The following is a 23961-nucleotide window of genomic DNA, read 5'->3' on the forward strand; positions in this document are numbered from 1 at the left end:
TTGCTGAAATATTGTGCTTTTTCCTTCAAATTTCAATCTCACTATTGCACACACCTCCTGTAGATGACGGCTCAATGCATAAATTCTGATCTTGTCAAAACCAACCATTTGGGAAAAAAATGAAAGAGATTATCAAAGTAAATGTGCAAATATAACTGGTGCTTAATTAAAGCATGTTCAAAACATAAGACCCTAAGACAAAGGAGTTAAAACTTGCTGGCAGACAGTCAAGTAACTACACCTGGTTTTTCCACTGATCTTTAGTGAGATCTTATTCAGCTAACACACACACAAACCAAAGATGGATAAAGACTGCAAACTAACAAAAATTACCATGTATTGAATTGATCTTCCCATTCTTCAGTTTTTGACTATATTTCCTTTATATGGGGCGATAATCAGTTCACGTAGAAAATAAGTTATTGACATACTTTTTCAAGTAACAGTCTGGGTATCTTCAGCCTCATGAACAGGTATAATAACTGTTTTGAGCTGCACATACCAGAGAACCTAGCATTCTATCTGAGAGCTTGGCACTCGTCGCATGTTTAGGGCGTGTCGATGTATTTCTTGCATCTGCCTGATCCGGTCCTTCTGCCACATTAAGTTTTGAGGCATAGGATATCTCTGAGTGCCATGCAAGTACCGGTATGGGATTCTCACATGGCAGGCAGTGGCTCTACAACGAGGCTGTGGCATGGGAGGAAGAAGCATCCACCTCTTTCTCTCGGCACAATATCGGTAAGCTTCTTTCCGATACTGTTTGTCAATATCATCACTGTTTTTCCAGCCTCCAATAATGAAAACGTCATCTTTGTAATAGCAAATGGCTGCTCCTTCGATGCTTAGGACTTCTGGAGGTAAGCTTTCAAGGATCTCATCGGAAACTTGGCTGGCAATTTTTCTCACTGCCTCTTCATTTTCTAAAGAATAACCCTTGGGACAGCACGAGGCTGTCTGATAAAAGTTTGAATTGACCACAGACATTTGGAAAAAGCAGTAATTGTCAATAAGTGGCAAAGATTCCACATCTTGCCACTGTCGAGTCTCTGTATCATAACAAGTGATGACAGCCTTTAATCCATCTTCAGTGTCCCGGTCCACAGGAGTGCGGGCAGCGATGTACACAAACCGGTCTTCAATGGCTAGTGCTTTAACATCTCGAAGAATCTTTGGTGCTGATTCCAAGTTGTGCCATTTATCAAGCTCGGGATTATAAACAGTCACATCTTTAAAACCAGGACTGAAGTTGCCATGTCCTCCAATGCTGTATAGCTTCCCTTTGACTTCCGTTAGTCCAAAAGAATGCTTCCTTGTCATCAGACTACAAACGTGTTCCCAGGTATTCAAGTTTGGGTTATACCTTTCCACAGTTTTAGCAAACCCTGGTTCCATCGACCCAGCAACATACACGTAGGATTCTGTTACTGCAACAGCATGTCCATCAAGGTGATTATGAATATGGGGTAGGTTTACCCATCTGTCCTCATCGACAAAATATCCCACACATTCACTTAAATAGTCCCCTCCTTCTGACACGCCTCCAATAACCATGATCACGTCCATGTTTTGCCCATAGCGAGGTAATAATGAGACATGAGAAGCAGGGTGCTGGAACGTGCCAGACTGTATATTCTCGGCTCTAAGAGCATGCCTCTCCACTGCATCGGCCACTAACTTGACACAAACTTCATTATTGGCCACCAGCCTCTCTGGTTTGACATGACGAGTAAGGTACGTAGGTTTCATCTGGGACAATCTGAGCAATTTAAAAAGTTCTTCAAAGTATCTCTCTCTCTCTTCAGCATTTCTCTGAACCCATTTCAAAACTGTTTCAAATAGAACCTCTTCAGAATCAACTGTAATCTCCAAGTCTGACAGCCAGTCTCGAATGAGGTGGAAAGGTAAAGTATAAAATTCCTCATCCTGAATTACTTTGTGGAAGTTTCTCCGTATCATATCCGCAGCTTTCAGAGCAAGTTGGCTTAGAGTATACATGTGAGCTAAACTATGAATGGCCACACAATTAGACAGATGAAGTTTTTTCTTGAGAAATTCTCCACAAAATTCTTTTAAACGAATTAATAGGAACCTAAAATCAAGAAAAAGAGAAAGAATTTTCAAATGTGCATATTTTATGTGGCTGTACTTTGAGAGCATCTGAATTATAAACTGAAATGTAAGCTTCATCTCACTTCATGCACAACACCTGAAAAAAGCATATCCTCCCAAATTAAAAAGGATTGTGCTGAAAAGTAGGTTTAAAAGCATATATAAAAATCACCTTGATATATTTTAAATTATTTCCATTAGATAGTTTATATGTATTATATATTACACAAAGTATGTATAATACACACACGCACAAAACAGTTTTTGATTATGTAAGGTGTTTCAGAACACATCCTTTAATAAAGTACAACAGTCCCATACTTTATTTCCACTTTAATTTGCCCTTGGCAAAGGCAAATCCCTATCCAAACTTGTCTCTGCCATCCTGCCCTAGTCCTTTGCCAGCAACCAGCCTCTTCTTAGATGAGGCTGGGTCTCAGTGAAGAGAATTTCTTTAGCATCAGCTACATGGTACAGGAACTGTGACTCCTGGGAGGCCGTTTGGTCAGCTCTCAGAGGGAATGGCGGTGCAGGCTTTGTGTCAGAGGTTTTAACCTTCTCTTCACCAGAGCTTTCTCCTTGGGTAGCCCAGGGGTGGGGGCAGGGGTGGTGCTCAGGGGTTTTGTCCTGAGCTGGGTTCTCATTAAAGCAGGTGAGGCAAGGCAAACGAAAATATCTGAAGAAGCCAGGAAATAAAACAACAGAAAACGTGTAGGATGGTCCACGTTACAAAAGTAAAGAAAGTAGTTTGGCATGTAGCTGACTAGATGTTGTTTGCTCACATAAATTAATCTGGCAGAATTCAGCCCCAAGGGTGGCCAATTTGAGACCACTGCTAAAGAGTAAGTCCCCAGAACTGAGAACATTAAATAATGTAAGAACGACTTCATCGGGACTTCCCTGGGGTCCAGTGGTTAAGACTCCATGCTTCCACGGCAGGGGGCGCGGGTTCCATCCCTGGTTGGGGAACCAAGATCCCACAGGCCGCTTGGCACGGCCAAAAAAGAAAAAAAAAAGGAATGACTTCATCAGTCCAGGCCTCTCTCACTTCAGTAACCACTTGCTATTATGATTACTGTGCTTAATAACTGACTGTGATATGAAGATGAATTTCAAGACAGGCTCCCTTCACCCTCTCCAGAGAACACACCATCTCAGACATAAAACAAAGACAAGGTTGAGTGGTAAGAGCTCTAGTGGCTCTCAAACATGTCGGTGCCAGGGCCACTCACTCCTGGGCTGCCCCACCCCCTACTTCTGATTTTTGGCAGGCACTCCAGGTAAGCCGACACGTACCCCCTTGGACAGGTATTTGGAAACACTGCTCTATGAAAATAACAGCTACTGTATACTAGGCATGTGTCATGTGACAGGCGTCAGGCTGGGCACTTCCTATTATCTCTTCAGGTTCTAAGTGCCTGCAAGGTAGGTATGATCAACAGAAAGAGTATATGGGGGGAGGTGGGTAGGTAGTAAAGGAATCCTGCTGCAGAGCTGATGGGTGAGATTGGATGTGATGGTTGCAGGGCACTTAGTGCCAAACACAAGGCAGCTGCTCAGCAACTGACATATGGAGAGAAGTTAAAGTTTCAAGTAAACTGTCTGGGGTGTTCTCTCCTCTCCTCACCCCAATTCTCCAGTAAAGCAGCAGTAAATCTGAAAGAACACAAGCTCACATGACAGAAGCAAACGTAGCTTCAATGAGTGCCATGACCCTTCTCTATCCATCTGCATTCAACAAACCTCCCTCTCTTCTCTCAGACCTACATCCACCCACCCAACCCCACCCTCAAATAGATGACCAGTCTCATGCTTTGAGAAAACAGAAGCAGTCAGGCAAAAACTTCATTTTCCCACTACCTTTTTTTTTTTTTTGGCCACACCTCGCAGCTTGTGGGACCTTAGTTCCCCGACCAGGGATTGAACCCGGGCCCCGGCAGTGAGAGCACCTAATCCTAACCACTGGACTGCCGGGGAATTCTCTTCCACTACCCAATCTGTCTGCCTAACAGCTGTACGCTATACTCTGCCTTCCCAGTCCAACTTCTCCACTTTTAATATGGATTCTATCCCCTTCTTGGTTTCAAGGACGTTGGTCCTATAACATCAATCTCTCCTCTTCCACATTCATTTTCCATCAGCACACAGACATGCTCCACTATCTCCTATCTTGGGGGTGCGGGGGAAGACCTTCCTGGACTCCTCTCCACACATGTCCATGTGTATCATTTTTCTGATCCTCTTGACAGTCAGACTTAAATGGCTCTTGTCAGTGCCATCAGGGACCTCTATTATCACCAAATCCAATGATCACTTACAGTTGACAGAGCTGACCTGATTGGCTACTCCCTCCTTGACACACTTTAGCCTTCCATGGGATCAGTATCCTCTGCTGGTTCCTCTTTACCATTCTGGAGAACCCCAGGGCTCAGTCCCGCTGTTTCTCTCTTCTGTCTAGACTCTCTTCCTAAGTAATTTCATCCAGTCCCGAGGCTTTAATTACCACCTATGTGCTAATTTCCTTCCAATCTGTAGCTCCCAGTGCTCTTCTATACAACTGCCTACTAGACATTTCCTGGACCAAAAACCAAACTCCTGATTTTCCTCCCAAACACTTTCCTGCAGTCTTCCACATCTTAATAAATAATGAACAAACTCCATCTTTCCAGTGGGTCAAAAAACTAGCAGTCTTTTCCCTAACCCCCCACATCAAATCCATCAGCAAATTCATCTCCTCTGCCTTCAAAATATGTCTAGAATCAAAGCATTTCTCATCACTTTTCCTTCTCCCTCCTCAAGCCAAACCTCCACCACCATTGCCACAACCTCCTAAACTAGTCTCTCTGCTTCTGCCCTTGCAGCCCCTTCCCCACCACCTCATCCTTTTTCTCAACACAGCAGCATTCTCCAAATCAGACTGCATCATTCCTCTACCCCAAACCTTCCCATGTCATTCAGAGTAAGAGCCCAAGTCCTTCCACAGGCTGACAAGGCCCTGTGGGATCCGGATCCATTACCCATTACCACCTTCAGGCCTCTCCTACTCCTCTCACCCTGCATCCCTTTGATTCAGCCACACTGGCCTCCTGCTATTCTCTAACACCCAGACAAGCACCATCTCAGGACAAGCATCTGTGTCCCCAACCTGAAACACCCTTAACCTCACTTCCTTCGGTTCTTTGCAAAATGTCGTCTTCACAAGGATTTCTCTATCCATCCAATTTTAAAAACAGCTCCTTTACACCAGCACTTTCTATATGCCCCACCATCCTTTATTTTTCAAAACAGCTCTAGCAATCACCTAATATGCTGTTTTATTTACTGTCCATCTACCAATGTAAGTGCAATGTGGAAAGGGACTTTTGTCTGTTTTGTTCACTGCTGAATTCCCAGCAGCTTAGAACCCAGTGTCTGAACTGATGCATAACAGGTACTCAATAGGTATTTGTTCAAATAACGAATGTGTAACATAATACTGCCCCCAAAGACTCCTCCCCATCTCCAAACTGCATTCACCTGCCTCCTACCTAGTCTCTGGAACATCCATCTGGGCCCCCTACAATCCATCTTCCCCAGCAGCAGAATCATCTTTAAAAATATTTAAATCAGATCATTTCTTTAGCCAGCTTCCCATCACCCAGTAAAATCCAAACTCCTTTTTCCAACGCATTTCACACACCCTTCTCCCCTTCATCCACTACATCACTGAGTTTTCCTTTTTTATTTCTTCTCTAAGCCAAATGAGATCCCGCCCGAGGGCCTTTGCGCTATCTGCCAGAAATGGTCATTCCCCGTGGTTGCATGGCCAGTACTCCGTTGCCGTTTAAAGGTCTGTTTAAATGTCGTCTCCTCAGAGGTCTTTCCTCTACGCAATCACTATCCTTTCATCCTTTTTATTTTTTTTTTAATTTTTATTTATTTTTATTTATTTATTTTTTTGCGGTACACGGGCCTCTCACTGTTGTGGCCTCTCCCGTTGCGGAGCACAGGCTCCGGACGCGCAGGCTCAGCGGCCATGGCTCACGGGCCCAGCCGCTCCGCGGCATGTAGGGTCTTCCCGGACCGGGGCACGAACCCGTGTCCCCTGCATCGGCCGGCGGACTCTCAACCACTGCGCCACCAGGGAAGCCCCCTTTCATCCTTTTTAAATGTCAACACAGTACGTATTACACGCGGACCTTCTTCTTCATTGCCTTTGTCCCTTCGCCTGGAGTCTGACAGGGTGCCCTCGCCGGACTGGCAGGCTGCAACCTCAGCACCCAGCGCAGGGGCGGCCCCACAGCACACAGCAGGCGCTCAATAAGTATCAAACGAATGCACTTCGTCAGGGCTCACTCGAGCCCGCCCTGGGCACTGCCCTCCCCGCCTTCTCCTGCGCCCTCCCTGGATGCGGCCCTCGGTCGGCGAGCATCCCCACCCCCGCCCTGCACATCCCGCCTTCGCCACCTACCTGTCGGCCAACTCCAGCACCTCGTGCACACTGCCCGTGCTGACACGGATGCGCCCGGTGTACATGTATTCGATAACAGCTTCCACCGTGTCGGGTTCGGGCCCGGGCTCGGAGCTCCACTTGCGCATCTCCACCCGGCCCGAGCGGGACTCGGAGAACTGGCCCGAGAGCAGGGGCGTGAAGTACTCGGTGGCGGCGGCCAGCACCGAGCGATGGGCCCGGAACTCGCGGCCTCCCGCACCGCCGAAGCACAAGGTAATGTCGCAGAAGAGGCCCTGGCGCCGCTGCTCGTTCTGCCTCCATGACAGCTCCGAGCAGTGAGAGCTGCACTCGAAATCCTCGGCCTCCGGGCCCGGGTCGCCCCCGCTCGCCTCCATTGCAGACAAGCCAGGCCCAGGCCCGAAGTCCACCGTGCCGCTGCCTCTGACTTCGGCGGCCAGCCCCGCCGAGCCGGCGGCGGCCGTCTCCATGCTCTCCATCTCTAGCACCTGCAGAGATGCAGCCGCAGCCGCCGCTGCTGCCGCCGCCACCGCCGCCGCCGCCATCTTGACGCCGCCGCCTCCGACCCCGCAGTCTCCGAAGGATCCGGCAGTCCTAGTGCGACACAGAGGGATTCTGGGAATAAATCGTGGGCGCGGCGTGGAGCCGGCCGCCGCTGGGTCTGCGCATGCGCCCCCCTACCCGACCTAACGCATCCCCCTCAGGTAAGGTGCAAACGTACTGCTCTCCAGTTATGACTGTCTCCCCGGGGGCCGCCCGTCCACACGCCCTTGGGAGGATGGCTGTTTCCATCCCCTTAGAGAGCAGCGTGCTCTTCGTGATCGTTTTGTAAAACAAAAGCCCCCTTAGACCCTCACCCAGTGTTGTCTTGGGTGGCAACACTGGATTTTTATTTAAAGGTTTAGAATGGCCTTGGAGTAAAAAATTGAAAAAGAAAAAAAAGACTCGAGACTGAGCCCCGGTTAAGTGGATGCGGGTGAGCAAGTTACTTATTATCTCTGAACTAATTTGTCTTTCTAAAAAATAGGATACTATCTAGATTGGAAGATCGCTGTGAGGATTAAATGAGATGCTTGTCAGGTGTTCTACATAGTGCTTGGTCCACAGTTACTGTTCCATACATACTTGTTAAAAAGATAAATAAAAGCCACTTTGGGGCTTTAAGCAAGGGAGTGGCTCAATCAGATGCCTGTTTTAAAATGTCGCTGGTGGCTGTGTGGAGAATGGACTGTAAGGGGACAGAAGTGGAACTAAGGGCACTAAGTTATCAGACCAGATATGGGTAGATCAGAGGGGTAAATCGACAGGACTTGGCAACCAGAGAAGTGAAGGCAGGCTTTTGGCTTGAGTATCTAAGTAAAGCTTTGGTTCCCATTCACTGAGAAATGGAAGGTACAGATTCACGGGAGAAGACAGTGGGGGTTTCTTGAAGATAGTATTTTGATTCTTTTTTTTTTTTTAAGAGATGGATGAACATTTTTAAAACTACATGTAGTAAAACTATTAGAAAGTACACTTCAAAGGAATGCAGATGAAAGGAAATGGATGACACGAGACAGCAGTATGTTTTCATTGTTACTATATAGTTTATTTAAACCAAACTATGATAATACAGAGGAGAGACTGAGGTGGCAGCTGCCCAGAATCTTTGTGGATTACAGATGCAAACTGAGGACAAGTCGATAACAGACAAGTCAGTTGCATAAATACAAGAATGTTAAGACACAAGACGTTTCACAGCTTTTTGCTTTGCGCTTCCATTTTAAACATATGTATGTTACGACTTTACATTTTAAATTACTGCTCCACATATTCTGTAACAATGGCTAAGGATGCAATGGTCCTGTCCCCCTGACATTGGTCTGCAACATGGAACATTTCAGGGGGATACCAAACAAACTCTTAACACACAACATACGAAAAGATCCTAAAAAAAAAAAAAAAAAAAAAAAATCAGATTAATACAATGCTCTTCAGGTTATATGAGGAGGGCGAAAAGGAAAAACAACGTATTAGGGGTCCTTTAAGTGGAGAGTATCTTGAGGTCTTAAAAGTGTCATTCCCTTCCTTCAAGGGGAAAACATTTTTTTAACTAATGGAAAAAAGAAAGCAACATTGTAACACCCTACAATGAGGAAAAACACTATCCCGACAGTGCTTAGATGCTTCCATATAATAAATACAGCAGGTAGCAGAGCAAATGTTACAAGTATTGACTGGGTTCTTATTTCTATGCTTATAAAAAAAATATTAAGCTTCTTTGTAGACTGAACAGTGTTAGCCTGTGGGTGTTGGTCTTCGGTGCCTGTACACCGGGTGGCTGTTTACATTCCAGGCCCACCCTTTAAGCAAGCTCCAGTGCCAGTTGTCTGTGGCTATTTCCCGGGGGTGGGGGGAGGTGTTCTCGTCTTCACTTTACTGTGGCAGGGTTCCTGGCTCCATTACATGCTCATGTGTTCCGGAAGAACATATGAAATATCATCCCATGGGTGACGATACAGCCCCTGCTTCAGCCTCTTCTGATCAAGATAGTGTCCTAAAATGAAGCAAACGCATCTTTTTGTTAAGAGTTGGTGAGTTTTTAAAATTTTGGTGAGGGGGAGGAGATAAGGAAGGGAAATCTTAACTAACACAGAAAAAATGGGGAAGGACTTCCAGATCCATCCCACAGGCAGATGCCAGCCTTGGTAAAAGGGAACTATTGGACTTCATTCTATTTTCCTGGGCTAGCAATCAAACTCATTTCCAAGAACAAAGAAACAAAGATAAAGATAAGGCAGAAGTTTAAGAAAGGAAGGATTAGGAACAATGATTAAGGCAATGTGTCATCTCTCTTACAGAAACTGGCCACATAGGTTAAGTGGTGTGCCTAAACCATGGGGTAAAACAAACAAAAGCAGAAACAGAAACAAAAAACGCCAACTCACCAATGAAGCCCATACTCCTTCCCAGCACAAAGATGCCATTGAGGGCTCCAATGTCAATATATTCATCAGCTTCCTCCCTGCAACACACAATCCACTTGTAGTTTTACAATGGCTCACATGACTGCCCTCCTCCCCAAAGAAAGTACAATTTCTGCCCAGGAATGAGAAGCTAGCTCTCTTTGAACTCCAAGTAGAAAAAAGGGATGTTCTGGATGGTAGGTGCAGAGGCACTTTTTTTCTTCTTTATACCTCTCCGTATTTTCTAAATCCTCTCTAATGAGCACGCATTGCTTTTAGAGTTGGGAGGAAACAAGAAAAATCAGTAAGCATTAGGAAGAAGAAAATAGCTGCAAGCTCACCGAGTGAAGGACCCACAGTTTCTGAGCATGTCTACAAATGCAACTCCAATTAAACCGTCTACATTCAGGATAAGGTTTGGTTTCTGGGAAGGCAAAAAAATTCCAAGTATTTATCATTATTACTCATTTTTGTTCCTCGTAATGTTCCACTATTACTATGACAACTATTACTACGAATTCCTGACCACCATTTAAAAGGCTCCCACCAAAACATCCCAGTTGATTAGGAGAGACAGTGTCTTACTTAATTCCCAATGTCTAGCAAAGGACCCAACCTCTCGTTGACACTTAGTACGCCTGTTGAACTTAGTTAAGCAACAGAAACAAAAGTTTCCAGAAAACCAGGTTCAATTTTAGCTGCACAGTCAAAATGTAACCTGGATCTCATTTTCCCCGAGAAATTCAGCCAAAACTCTGATTCGGGCATTAGGGACATTTTCTTTTTTACCTTCGAGGTGGTAATCTTCTCCACTTCCAGAGCATAGTCAAGCAGGGGTGTGGCAGGGAAGTGCTGTCTGACATAATCTTTGAGGATCTGCACGCGCATGTCTGGGTTGTTTATCTAGGAAGTGACCCAAAGTTACAGAGGAACCCACTCTAACACTGCTGTTAAAAGACATGTTCCTGAGAATACCCTGGTGGTCCAGTGGTTAGGACTCTGCGCTTTCATTGCTGGGGCCTGGACCCCTGGTTGGGGAACTAAGATTCTGCATGCTGTGTGGCACGGCCAAAGGGGAAAAAAAAAGATATGTTCATGCTTGTGTCTCACACAGGTGGACACAACTGTACGTGTCATATCCAGGAGGTGTGTTTCAGGGACTTGATCCACATGTATGATTCCATGTAGCACAGATCACGACACTGCTGTGGGGCTTAAGGTTTTTTGACGTCCTCTCATATCTTATTTGAGCCTCAAAACCACCTTAAATGTGGCGATGTTGGGTAAGTCAGCCATGGGGTCAGGCAGCAGGGCTGGGGCGCCTACCCTCAATGGGAAGTCTGAGGTTCTAGCCGCTAGCCATACTGCCCACCAGCTCGGCAATGTAGTCAAGCTGTAACCAAGTTCTAGGTTTTTAACTAAGCAAGCACGTGTTGACAATGGAGCAGCAAAGCATCCCTGAAATTCCAGGAAAACGTCTGGACCTGAGATGAATGGAGATGAACCTTCTGTTCAGAGACCCACACTAAGCAATCACCTGTTGGGGGTGGGGGGGTAGTGAGACAGGTTAGGCGCCCGCCAAGTCCCGATAGCACAGGGACCTCCTCCCTTGGCCAAGACACGCAAGGTCAGGATGGAGTCCAGGAAGGAAGGCACCCAAAGACTGGGCGTGGCAGCACAGGCCTGCCGCTAGCTGGGGAAGATGCCCTGTGCTGTGCGTGTGCCGTCTGCCTGGGAGGTGGCGATGGCTGAGCCAAGTTCTGTGAGCCCAGATGCAACATCCCTCAGAAGGAACCACTGTCCCTGGTTCAGTCTTTGCCATCCAGCTGCCTCTGGATCTACCCTGAGCTGGCCCAGCATGGGGATGCCTGGATCACACGCATGACCCTCTTGTATTAATGTGAGTCATACACCCCGCTCAGAGCAGCAGAGTGAGGGTTCTGGAGCTACGGAGCCAAGGACCCCGAGCAGCTCCCCTTCTCTCGTTGCCTTTGATTTCTAAACACAGCTCACACAGGACACACAGAGGACTACCTGCCCTGTGAGAGACTCTATTAATTACTTAGAATAGTCACGCTGGCCTCTCCCAATCGGGCTGGCCCTGATTTTATTACTCTTCCTGCCCCAGTGGTGTCAGGCTTAACCACACTGACTTGCTTTGGCCGATGAAATGTCAGTGGAAAAAAAGGGGGCTGTGCAACATCCAAGCAGAAGCTTTAAGAGCTTTCTTGTGGTTCTGCCATAGCTGTTTTCCTTCTGACATGAGACCAGCACCTCCTGGATAGGGGCTGCTCCTTCAGTGGAGATGACAGAGCCGTAGCCAACCCACAGTGGATGGAGGATGAGTAAGAAACAAACCTTTGCCGCTGTGAGCCACTGAGATTTTCAGAGTTGTTTGTTACCGCAACCCGCAGCATTATGTCGCCTAAGGTGACCAATATGTCCCCTTAACCCTGACCTTTCTCCTATTAAGATTCACCTGGGAAGTTAAAGTTACCAAGTTTCCAGCTCATCGTATTTTCACACCGCAGCTGAACACAATAAAAACTGTTTAAGGGCAGTCTGTATTATAATGGAAGAAACAGCTGCCTCAGTGCTGGCATCTGTCAACAAAGCTTTTCATGTTGGGAGCCGAGAGCCCAGCTGTGCCCAACGAAATCAGTGCTCTCTCATCCTCATCCACCCTGTAGACCCAGTGCCTTGAGGGCGACAACTTACCGATTTCACTCGGTGGCCGATGCCCATGATGAGTTTTCCTTCCTTCTTCATCTTGTTCACAAACTCCATGGGGATGATGCCACTGTCAAAGGCCTTGCTGAACATCTTGGCTGCTGCATCCAGGGCACCCCCAAACCGGTCGCCCTATAGGAGAAGCCAGCCCACGTCGCCCCAAGCTGTCGGAGTCTCCTTCAGCTTCGCAGGCCAATCCGGCGTGCCCCGAACAGCCCCCGGCACGGGGTGTCACACTCCACGGCTCCCTCTACGACCCCACTGCAGCCAAGCGGCATGATGCTAAAGCCTGGTGTCCCTGCTGTTCACCTCCCAGGATGACAGTACTCACGATGGTGAGCAGTCCCGAGGTGAGGCTGGAAACCAGGTCCTTCCCGGCCCGAGCACAGATGATGGTGTTGTGAGCCCCCGAGACGGCTGGCCCGTGATCAGCCGTCACCATCAGGCACATCTCAATGAACTGGCAGGAGTACTTGGGCAACCTGGAGGAGGGCATAAAGGAGTAAAGGGGAGAGGACAGGAGAGCTGGAACAAAGGCAAGAGGCTGAACAGGAGATACGCTGACAAGGCCACGGTCCTCCTGTCTCCCGTCTCCTTGAACAAGTCACTCAAACTCAAGAAAGGCAGCAACCTCCCAATCAAGGCCTAATACTATCTTACAACTCCAAGGCAGCGCCTTCTGATTCCTGAGTGGCTCTGGATGTTGCCCAGATCACAAACACTGCTTTTAGAACTGAGGTTAGCAAGCAGGGTTTGAAATCTCTTCTTTAGGCAGTTTTCAGCCTGAGTTGCTGTGACAGGATGTGACCTTTTTTGTGGTTACTACTCTCCACATGCCAGACAGAGAGGAGGTGAGATCCCTGTCCCTTTCACAGTGCACAGTGATCAACCTCCCAGCTGATGATTAAGAACAAAGTCTGGGGAATTCCCTGGTGGTCCAGTGGTTAGGACTCCATGCTTTCACTGCCAAGGGCACGGGTTCAATCCCTGGTTGGGGAACTAAGATCCCACAAGCCGTGCGGCGCAGTCAAAACCACCCCCCCCCCAAAAACAAGATCCCACATGCTGAGCGGTGCAGCCAAAAAAATCCCCCAAAACAAAAAAACAAACAAAAACCAAAGTCTGGAGCCGTGGGGACGCAAGAGCACACACAGTAAAACCTGCTCGGGTGTTACAACCCTTGAACTTTTCCCAGGAAGGGTCCAAAGCAGGACCAAGACCCATCTCTCTTCAGGTGAGGGCAGGACACAAACCAAGACTTCCACCTGGCTTTCTGCCCAGAGCCACTCCAAGCCAGGGCTCTGTGAACATGTACTCATCAGCCTCCTTGCCCAACTGTCAGTCCCAGGGGAGGGCTAAGCTTGGGAGCTGCAGAGAAAACCAATTTTTTTCTCCATGCAGGCTGATGAGACACAAATTTACAGCGGACACAATACAAGGTACTTTAACTGTGCCGGTTCAGCTACTCCAGCAGGCCTGCACTCCTTAAGCTACTGGACACCTCTAGACCTCCTTTGCTAACCCCTACCTTTCTCTCAAAGAGGCCTGCATTCACCTCTGGCCCGTTTCTTTAAAAGTTCCCATGGGAAAGGGGTTGACCCAAGATCCCTGATGAGGTCATTGCTTTCTATTTCTCTTGGTTAAGGCTGGCCTTTCTGTCCCCGGAAGACTTAGGAACAGCCTTTATCTCTTTTCTCTGACCTTTCAATTGATCTGTGGCCATAAAGAGTGGACCTGGACATGGTCCCCAAGGCTGCCCACTCCCACTCCCTTGTCAGGGGAAGAAAATTAACTCTTGAGTCACGGGGCCCTGCCATCTTCTGCCCTCCATGCCTCACCTTTTCTGGAACCAGAGGAGGCCGAGGACCCCGCCGATGCCCATCTCCTCCTTGAAGACCTCAGTGATGGGCATGCCCGCGTAGATGAGCTCCTGTCCTCGCTCATCACAGATGCTGGTCATGAACGAGGCAGGTTTGCGGATCAAGCCCAGCTCCTGAGCAGAGATGGGGGCAGAGGCAAGCAGGGCTGTGGTGACCACAGAGATTTTCCCACAACAGCCCCACTGTCTGTGCCCAGAACCAGTGTCCCAGGCAGTTCTCAAATTCCGGCGGCCAAGCAAGGGCTCTCAAAGTCCTCCCAAGAAGGAAACGCAAAAGCCCTTTTATTAGATCACGTGGGGCGTAGAACACAGGAGCAGTCACGCCACGGCGCCCACTCAGCCTGGGCACTGTTGCTGGTCTTCACCAAGCGTTTGCGGGCCCAGGCAGTTCGCTAAGCTGTTGAAATCCAGGGGTTCATTTTAACCTCACAAACAGAATAACCAGCCCCAGGTCGCCTGGCTAAGAAATGGAAGAATGAATCCAAAGAGACAATTTTAAAAATACTCTACACACAGCTACCAGTCCCCCAGCAAAACGTAATGAGGCACATGGCTGGGAAAATGGGGAATCCCCTCAACACGTCCTTTCCCTGGGAGAGGGGACTGAGCTCCTGAATCCTCCGTTTCCAGAGTTGGGGCACAACAGGGGTAGCATCAGCTAACTCTGTCCAAGCCCATTTCTTCAATTATCCCTTGTGAACTTAAGAAATGCTTTTAAGTTATGTTTTAATTATAGAAGCAACACGAATACATCCTCCTTTTTAAAAATCCACACTAGAACAGCTAAAATCATGTTGCCTTTGACTTCCACCCCATCTTGGTTTTCTGCCTTCGTGTTTCTTAGTTCAGTGGACATCTTTCTGGACCTTTCTTTCTCCACTTTTATTTACACGCATAGACACGTGGAGAAGAGACAACGGTGTTTCACGTGCCTACATTTTTCATCATCATAATATAAATACTGTCCTATAATGTGCTAGTCACTCAATGAATCTGAGCTCTACACATGTCAGCACATATGTAGATCTAATTCATTCCTTTTAACTGCTGTAGAGTATCCCCTCGTATGACAATCCTACAGGTTGGCCATTCCTCCACTGATGACCATCAACTAGAAAAATATTCTTGAACAAGTGTGTGTACGCGAGCATTTCCTTGAAGGAGCTTTCCAGACTTGGAACGCCGGGCCATAAGGTAGGAGTGCTGTTAAACTGGATTGACATTACCCAACTGCCTTTCACAAAGGCTGTGTCAATTCCACTCTCGCCACCAATGAATGAATGTAGCAGCCTCCTCACACCCATACAAACAACATATCAGAGAACTGTTTTTTCTTTTTTTTCTCTTTGCTGACCTGTAGAGCAAAACTGGTGTCACAGTTTCTACTTTGGTTTTTTTTATAAAGAGTGAAGTTGAGCATCTCTTTATGTTCAAAGGACATCTCCTATCCATTTTTCTAATGGGTACTGGTCTTTTAAAACTTGATTTTCTAGGGACTTCCCTGGTGGCACAGTGGTTAAGAATCCACCTGTCAGGGCAGGGGACACGGGTTCGATCCCTGGTCCAGGAAGATCCCACATGCCTCAGAGCAAGTAAGCCCGTGTCCCACATGCCGCAGAGCAAGTAAGCCTGTGCTCTAGAGCCCGCGAGCCACAACTACTGAGCCCGTGTGCCACAACTACTGAAGCCCGCGCGCCTAGAGCCTGTGCTCCACAAGAGAAGCCACCGCAATGAGAAGCTTGCGCACCGCAACGAAGAGTAGCCCCCGCTCGCCGCAATTAGAGAAAGCCCGCGTGCAGCAACGAAGACCCAACGCAGCCAAAAATAAGTAAATAATTTATAAGTTATTTTTTTTTTAAATTGATTTCTAAGAGTTCTTGTATATAAGAAAATTCGCTCTTTATCTATGCCCCCGCCTTAGACAAGTAGCCTGAAATCTCTTAGCAGGTGCAAACAGCTCTAGAGGACATCGTCTGTCCCCAGCCCCCGTTCCCAGGTCAGGCCACACAGCTGTAAATACACACCACCCCTTGCCCTCCTGGGCCCTGCATTTGTTTCACCTGCTGGTCAAAAGGGGCCACCTCACAAGCTCCAGTGCACCTTGCCCACACAGTCAGGGACACATGTGGCACCTACCCTGGCCCAAGAGTAGTCCATGGGCACCGTTGGAGGTGGCACCTCCTGAGCAGGTATGATGACCCCTCTGGCCACGAGATCCTCGTACACGGACCTGGGAGGCAGGGGAAGGGGAGGAGAAAAGACATCCATGTGGATTTTATTCTTCTGGGCTCTTTAAGCTGCCCCACGAATGCTCCTCCCTCTTGCCCCCGAGTTTCCCAGCTCTGTATCCCCTCCTGTCAGCAGTTCCCGAGAACTAAACGAAAGCAGGTTCTAGCCAAGGCCTGCCCCACCGTCTCTGAATGGGGCTTTAGAGAAGGCTGAGAATCTGGAGGCCATGGAAGGCCAGAGGGAAGGAACGGGAAGAGACAATAGCTTATCTAGCAGCTCTTTATCAGTTGGTTTGAGATGACATTTTCTAATGTTTCTATGCCCTTCTCTCATTTATGGCCCGCCAACTAGGTAGGCTCAGAAACCGAATGTTTTTAACACCAGTCTGAACGGCGCGTAACTGCTGCTTCTAGAAACAAAACAAAATGAAAGCCAAAAAGAAAGGATTTTGCACCATCTGTAGAGCTGCCTTAGACACCTGAGAGGGTCCAGGAATATCAGACACCTATATTTTGGAGAGGGTGCTGTCCTCGGGAGGGAATGGGAAAGGGACAGGGAGGTGGCATGCTCCACCAGCTCCACGTACTGGATGATCTCTCCAAGCTCATCGAAGCTCCGGGGCACAAACACTCCGGCCTCCTTCAAAGCCTGGTTTTTGGCTACGGCAGTTTCAGAAGCCTGGTTGGCACAAGCTCCAGCGTGGCCGAACTGTACCTGGAAGGCAAAGGAGAACGGCTTTACCAGGCCTGTTAATCCCCTGAAAGAGAGGACAAAGGCTCCTGGGACCATCGGCACTGATTATAGGCCGGACCCCACTCAATGCTCTATGTGAATCACTTCAAGCCTCCAGAAGGCTCACTAAATAGGCACGATGGCCGACTCTCATTCACAGATGAGAACCTGAGGCAGCAAGCAGTTCAAGGGCTTACTCAAGGTCGCACAGCTGGTGCACTACACCCAGGACACCAAGCCTGGCGCCCAACTCCACAAACACCTTCATCTGGCTTCCCGTGGGGCACTTGTTGGGGTGGGGGTAGGGAGACAGAGAATAGCCATTAGTTTCGAGCAACTGTGAGAAGTTACAAACTGCCAGCCTTAGCTAAGCTGAGCTTATAGGCATGATCTGAGTGTCCTGCACATACTTTGTATAAAGGATGTACCCTTATTAAGCAAAACAGAACACCAGAAGATATCATTAAAAATACAAATGGGACTTCCCTGGTGGCGCAGTGGTTACGAATCCGCCTGCCAATGCAGGGGACACGGGTTTGAGCCCTGGTCCGGGAAGATCCCACATGCCGCGGAACAACTAAGCCCGTGTGCCACAGCTACTGAGCCTGTGTGCCACAACTACTGAAGCCCGCGCACCTAGTGCCCATGCCCAGCAACAGGAGAAGCCACCACAATGAGAAGCCCACGCACCGCCACGGAGAGTAGCCCCCGTTCGCCGCAACTAGAGAAAGTCTGTGTGCAGCAACAAGTACCCAATGCAGCCAAAAACAAGTAAATAAATAAATTAACAACAACAACAAATTTCCAGCTTCTTTTAAAAAGTCAGATTTTGGGCTTCCCTGGTGGCGCAGTGGTTGAGAGTCCGCCTACCGATGCAGGGGACGCCGGTTCGTGCCCCGGTCCGGGAGGATCCCATATGCCGCGGAGCGGCTGGGCCCGTGAGCCATGGCTGCTGGGCCTGCGCATCCGGAGCCTGTGCTCCGCAGCGGGAGAGGTCACGGTGGTGAGAGGCCCGCGTAACGCAAAAAAAAAAAAGTCAGATTTTGCACCATTTGGCCTGTACTGTATTCCTACTTAGCAACAATCACAGGGAGCCCATTAGCTATTGCCCCCTTCCACCTGAGCATGAACTAAGATTAAACTATAAACTCAATAGAATATGGAGGGGTAACTGGTTATGGGGAGTGAGAGGGAAGAGAAAACCAATCAGAAGAGCTAAGTGTTACCTGTTGTCTCTGATTAAGCAACAAGGAAAAGGAATTAGCCTAATGAAACGTGGTATAAAACCCTGATTAGGGCAGGTGTGGTGGGTAATCATAACAATACCTTCCCTGTTGAAATAACACTGTGTCCAGGCACTTTTCTAAGAGCTTTACAAATGTCATCATTCAGTAGCTACGACTGTTTCCTCTCAACAAGGAAATGGAAGCACAGAGGGGCAAAGTGACTTGCCCAAGGTCACACAGGTAGTATGTGGTAGCATTTGAACCAGGCAATGTGGCCTCTCACTGAGCTCTTTACCACGACATAAAACAAAAGGGGCTGAAGTGTTGAAAAGGTTAGGAGCCGCTGCTCCAGCTAGTGAGGCTTGAAGACACACGCTTCAAAGTGGGTTCCCAATGCCTTCTTTGTAGGATTTAATCTGCATGGGTGGATGGGGTGGGAAGGAGGTTCTGCACTCACATAAACTTAGAGAACACTGTGTCCAAGGAAGTTAAGCAAGTGGAACTCAGATTTCTCAAAGCTAACACTAAAGCTTTTAGAAGGGAGACAGATGATATTGCATGTTCATAATTTATAGAAGCTTCCCGTTGTTTGTTTTTGTTTTGGGGACCACTGCTACAGGACCAGTGTTTTGTGAAGATGCCACCTTACCACTGTCCCCTTGTCTCTATTCCCATAGCCCAGTTCTCGGTTCAGTTTCCCCGAGGCACTGAACTGAGGATGTTGTGTTGTATACCTATCTCACCTCCTCTATAGGGCAGAAAGCTCTGCAAGGTCATATGACCTGTTCAAGAAATCAGAAAGCACTTATTAGCTGGCCTGTCAAGGTACTATTCTACATTTGTATATCCTTGAAACTACACAAAAGAAAGTTGTTAAAAAAACGAATCAAAAAGCAAAAGTAAAACACCTTGAGGACCTGCCCTACCCACGGGGCGATGAGGAGCACCTGGCCAGAAACAGAAGAGCAGGGCCCTTGCCCTCTAGGAGGTGCCCTCGGCATAATGGGAGTGGGGAGGTGGGGGGGCTCTTGTAAAGCAGAGATGGTGAAGAGAAACCCTGGAAGGAAGGGAGGAATTATTTTTGGCTGTTGTGGTGGAGGGGAGAGCAGCCGTGAAGAAAGAGAATCAGGAAGAGCTTCATGGAACAGGTGTGTTGAAGAACGGAAATGAGTATTTGCTAAGACCTGTATGTGGCAGACCTTTACAATTACCCTCTTATGTAAGTCAGGCAACAATCCCGAATCATCCCCTTTTTACAGCTCAGGAAACTGAGGTACGGAGAGGCTAAACGACTTGCCCCAGTCACACAGATCCACCAAGAGCTGATTCTCAAGCCTGTGAGAGTGGAGCTCAGCCCCGGAGGATGGGCAGGATTCCGTGACCTGCTCCCTCCCGTTTCACTTACTTAGAAAACAGATACACACACGTACACAGTTCATAGTTACACCAGATGGATCCTATGATAAGCATTTATCGCACCCTGCCCCTTCTTAGAGTCAACATAACCTGAACTCTATGTCGACATCTCAAAATCCACCTCATTCTTCTCCTGCCTGGTTTCCAATTACGTGGCCGTGCCATGAGGACACAGTCCCCTCCCGACCAGCGTTTAGGGTGCTTCCTTTTCTTGCCATCGCAACACTGCAGTGAGCATCCTTGTACACATACCTTGAAATATTTTTGCACGCAGACCCACAAAGTAAATTTGCAGGAATGGAACTGCTGGTTCAAAAGAGAGGTGCATTTTACAACCGGACAAATACTGCCACTTGGAGGTGGGCAGGACTCTGAAGGGGAAAGGCAAGCAATCCAGGGTGAAAGGATAGGGTGACAGGCTAACTCGAAGAATTGAGGGTTTAAGCGTAGGGATTATCATTGCTGCAGGAATCCTTGATGGCCATGTTTTATTTCATATACACAGAGCAGAGGTCAAGGCCTTACACTCAGAGCCTGCTCAGCTACTGATGAACTGATGGGTGACAGGTGGTTGTTTCCTCGGTTTCATCCTCACCGGGGTGGGGTGGGGGGGGCATCTTCGAGATAGAGGATCGTCGAAGCTGGACTACAGGGGCTGAGGTCTGGCCGATCCCACCCAGCAGGAGTCCGACAGCTCAGAGCTTTTCTATCTAACATCCACTACAGGCTGTACTTACTTCTGCCCATAGGCACTGTCACAGGCATCCGGTCATGTTAACACGTTCAGAGGTTTTCTGCTACAGCTTCTCCCCGTGCAGAACTTCCCACCACCGCCCTCCCCAGCTCTGAGCCTAGGGTGTGTCCTCTCCCTCCCAGGCCTCCCTCTCGCTCAGCGAGCTCCTCCTTATTCCTTAAGGAGCCGTTCATCTCCAGGAAGCCACCTCAACTCCTCCAGGCAGTAAAGTGCTCCTACTCTGGGAAGGGACTCAGAGCCTTGTTCTGGCCTTAATCTTTGTTCTGGCCTTAATCTGGCTGTGCGTTTGTCTCTTCCAACTGGATTTTAGCTTCTAGAGAGCAGGGCCCCAGCTGGACCTTGTAGGAACCAAGCAGGTAATAAACGTTTATGGAAGGAACCAGCTGCTTCATAAGACGACCACACAGCTCCCCTCAGATGCCCCCTCTCTCGGCCTCCCTGCCCAGCAGGGATCTGTCCCGGCTATACCTCGGAGGAGAACATGGTGGCACAGGTCCCGATGCACCAGGAGACCACGGGCTTGGTGATGCGGCCCTCCTTGATGCCCCGGCAGATCTTATATTCCTCCGTGCCCCCTATCTGCCAGGGAACAGGGAACAAGAAAAAGCCCCCAAGTCAGCGGAACCCATTCTGAGTTGCACCTAGAGCAGCAATGCAGCAGGAGATCTGTCCCAAACCAGGTAGGGGCCAGGGTCATCAGGTGTCCCGAGTTAGAACTTGGCTAGAAAATGAGGGGACACGGGCTTTGGCCTGGAAGATTGAGATTAGATGCAAGGAAGAATTTTTAAAGGGCAGTGGGTATCCTCGGAGAGTCCCCGGAACTCCCCTTTCCTGATCTAAGGGTATGAGATAATTTAGGACCAGACCTGATCAGGGGGCACAAGTAAGAGAGGCTCTTTGACTCCAGCTATCCACTGCCCACCAGGGACAGACTGGGGCCAGCCAGTGAGCGCTTCTCCTCTGCTGGCACTAAAATATCTTGTGCCACCGAGAGGCAAGAACTTCTCTCCTAGGGACAAACACGGCAGTGTTAACAGTGGCAGCCTCTAAGCCCCAGTGTCTAGGGAGTAGGATTACCAGGGCCTGTCACTTTCAGTTATAGATAACCAAAATGCGTGAATTTTTTAAAAACTAAAATCATCGTTACTTTTATAATCAGAAAAAAATTTTTTTTTACTTTAATAATCAAGTAACCTTTTCTTTTTTAATTAAAGTATAGCTGATTTATAGTGTGTCAGTCTCCGCTGTGAAACCATTTTTTAAAAATAACTCACCTCTCCAAGAACCACAATCATTTTGACTCCTGGAGTGTCCTGGTAACGTAACACATGATCCATGAACGTTGAGCCGGGGTACCTGGTGAGAGCAGGGAGGATATTCATGATCAGGAGACTCGGTGAGGTGAGGTGTGTGTACAGGTGTGGGAAGAACACCTGTACTAAGAACACTGTGGGGTTTTTTGTGGGTGTGGATGCCCCGTGAGGGTCCAGAGATGCCTTAGGAATAATGGGGGAGGGGGAGGTAGTAAATGGGGCACAAGGGAAGGGAAGGAAGAGGAATTAGTAAGCCCAGAGAAGTTCACACGGCAGTAAGAGATGCCTCGAGATCACGTGTGGGGTGATTTTAAAATATGTCCACAAGTTCTTGGAAAAAGGTGGAAACTCATGCCTCTCCTCCTGAATTTGGGTCGAGTTTAATGATTAGCTTCTAAGGAACAAAATATGGAGGAAGTCATTCTGTAACATTGACTTCCAAGGCGGGGTTATAAGAAAATAGCTTCTGTCCAGCACTCTCCCCTGAATCGCTCGCTCTAAGGGAAGCCAGCCGCCGAGTCTTGAGGACTCTCAGCAGCCTGTGCAGAAGCCCACAGAGAAGAGCCACCTGCCAGCCACGTGGATGGGCCACCTCCAGCGTGCCACATGTGACCGCCTCAACAGAGAGCCCACCTGCCAGAACTGCCCAACTGAGCCCTGAATCCTAACGCACAAGAACCGTGAGAATACACGTGTATTGTTGTTTGTAGCCACTTTGTTTTGGGGTGATTTTTTTAATACAAAGCAAAAGATAATTAATACAATGTACCAAGCTATATCCTAGGCGATTGCTAGAAGGTCTATGTATAAGCCAAAATATTTTTTTAAATTTTCTACTGTCACATGAGTTTGCAAAAGAGTTGTTTAAGGCCAAGTAGGCTTAAGATCTACAAGGTCCTTGTAGATCTTCGAGTGCTTCTGATATGCTCAGGAGCATTTAAATCCCAAGAGGACAGTATAACTGGCAGCAGTGCCCAGACTCGTCTGACCCGGAGCCTTTCGTCAGGGAGCACCTGGGGACTAGGGGTCCCAAGGCCACCTCCCTGAAGACCTCAGTGAAAGTCCCTTCTCACGCAGTTGTTCCATTTGAAATGACTCGGCGGAGCCAGAAAGACTTGACAAGGTGACTCACTCTCCCAACAGCTTTTGCTTTCTGAGCCAAACAGTTGCAGTAGTTACAGCAGTAATAACAGTAAACAATAATGGCTAACATTTATTATGGTAATAAGTACCAGGCATTGCTCTAAGACATTACTCAATTGATGACCTACTGATTCCTGTTCCTACTAACAAAAATAATGAGGACACTATTTGTGAAATAATGAGAAATATGTATATGTCTCTGCTCCCAGTTACTGACACAGAGCTCTGAAAACCCTTGTAATCTCCTGAGTGACCAGGGGTGCTACGAGCATCGTTTCTTCTGATATTTGGTCTTTGACACCGGTTCCTGACACAGCCCTCCTAAAAACTTTGTAATTTCCTTAGTCATGGGGGTGATAGGAGTGTCTTTTGTTCTCATGAGGCAACTCTTGGAGGGCTCCTGCGGTGTGTTCACCAGAGAAGGCAGGGAAGCTCCTCGCACCCAACATGCCTTGCCCTATGCACCTCTTCCATCTGGTTGTTCCTGAGTTGCATCCTTTTGTAATAAGCCGGTAAACTAATGAGCAAACTTTTCCTGAGTTCTGTGAGCCCTTCTAGCAAATTATTGAACTCGAGGAGGGGGTCATGGGAACCTCCGATTTACAGCCGGTGGTCAGAAGTACCAGAGGGCTGGACTTGTGACTGACATATGAAGTTGGGGGCACTCCTGTGGGACTGAGCCCTGAACCTGCTATGATGCTATCTCGAAGCAGAGTGTCAGAATTGAACTGAATTGTAGGACCTCCAGTTGGTATCTGCAGAGAATCAGAGAACTGCTTGGTGTGGGAAAATCTGGCCACAAATGTGGCCAGAGGTGTGAGTACGGTAGTGAGTAAAGGAACAGTTTTTCCTTTCACTCTTATTAACCACAACTAGCACTGAGTAGTAACTAAGCACCAGGCCCTGTGTTAGTCTCATTTAATCCTCCAACAACCCCAGGAGGTAGAGACTATGACCTTACCTGTTTGCCACGTAAGGTTGATGGAGGTCTAGGGAGGGTTGGAAACCTGCCCAGGATTGCCCCCCCCGCCC

The 23961-nt window shown here is 48.2% G+C and overlaps 2 protein-coding genes across 4 annotated transcripts in view; both read right to left on the bottom strand.

Annotated features, from left to right (window-relative positions):
- Positions 1-313: 313 nt before the first annotated feature.
- Positions 314-7127, bottom strand: KLHL11 (kelch like family member 11). The gene is made up of 2 exons (XM_007447153.1): positions 6563-7127; positions 314-2092 (listed from the first exon to the last, which is right to left on the bottom strand). Exons 1-2 carry the CDS (start codon positions 7105-7107, stop codon positions 511-513), a joined length of 2127 nt encoding a protein of 708 aa, XP_007447215.1. The 5' UTR covers positions 7108-7127; the 3' UTR covers positions 314-510.
- A 1001-nt stretch (positions 7128-8128) lies between these two features.
- ACLY (ATP citrate lyase) overlaps positions 8129-23961 on the bottom strand; it is a 42704-nt gene continuing 26871 nt past the window's right edge. Inside the window, exons 18-28 of one of the 3 annotated variants that reach the window (XM_007447154.1) lie at positions 21748-21829; positions 20942-21052; positions 16932-17059; positions 16253-16346; positions 14076-14230; positions 12569-12719; positions 12226-12369; positions 10297-10410; positions 9849-9931; positions 9490-9566; positions 8129-9098 (exon numbers count right to left, since the gene is read on the bottom strand). In XM_007447154.1, coding sequence (XP_007447216.1) covers positions 9004-9098; positions 9490-9566; positions 9849-9931; positions 10297-10410; positions 12226-12369; positions 12569-12719; positions 14076-14230; positions 16253-16346; positions 16932-17059; positions 20942-21052; positions 21748-21829 — 1234 coding nt within the window. In that variant the 3' untranslated portion in view covers positions 8129-9003. The remainder of the gene's footprint in view (positions 9099-9489; positions 9567-9848; positions 9932-10296; positions 10411-12225; positions 12370-12568; positions 12720-14075; positions 14231-16252; positions 16347-16931; positions 17060-20941; positions 21053-21747; positions 21830-23961) is intronic. The other 2 variants (XM_007447156.1, XM_007447155.1) reach the window with 2 other exon arrangements.

Source organism: Lipotes vexillifer, unplaced genomic scaffold (genome assembly GCF_000442215.2).
Source record: "Lipotes vexillifer unplaced genomic scaffold, Lipotes_vexillifer_v1.1 scaffold541, whole genome shotgun sequence".
In the NCBI taxonomy this organism is placed as follows: domain Eukaryota; kingdom Metazoa; phylum Chordata; class Mammalia; order Artiodactyla; family Lipotidae; genus Lipotes; species Lipotes vexillifer.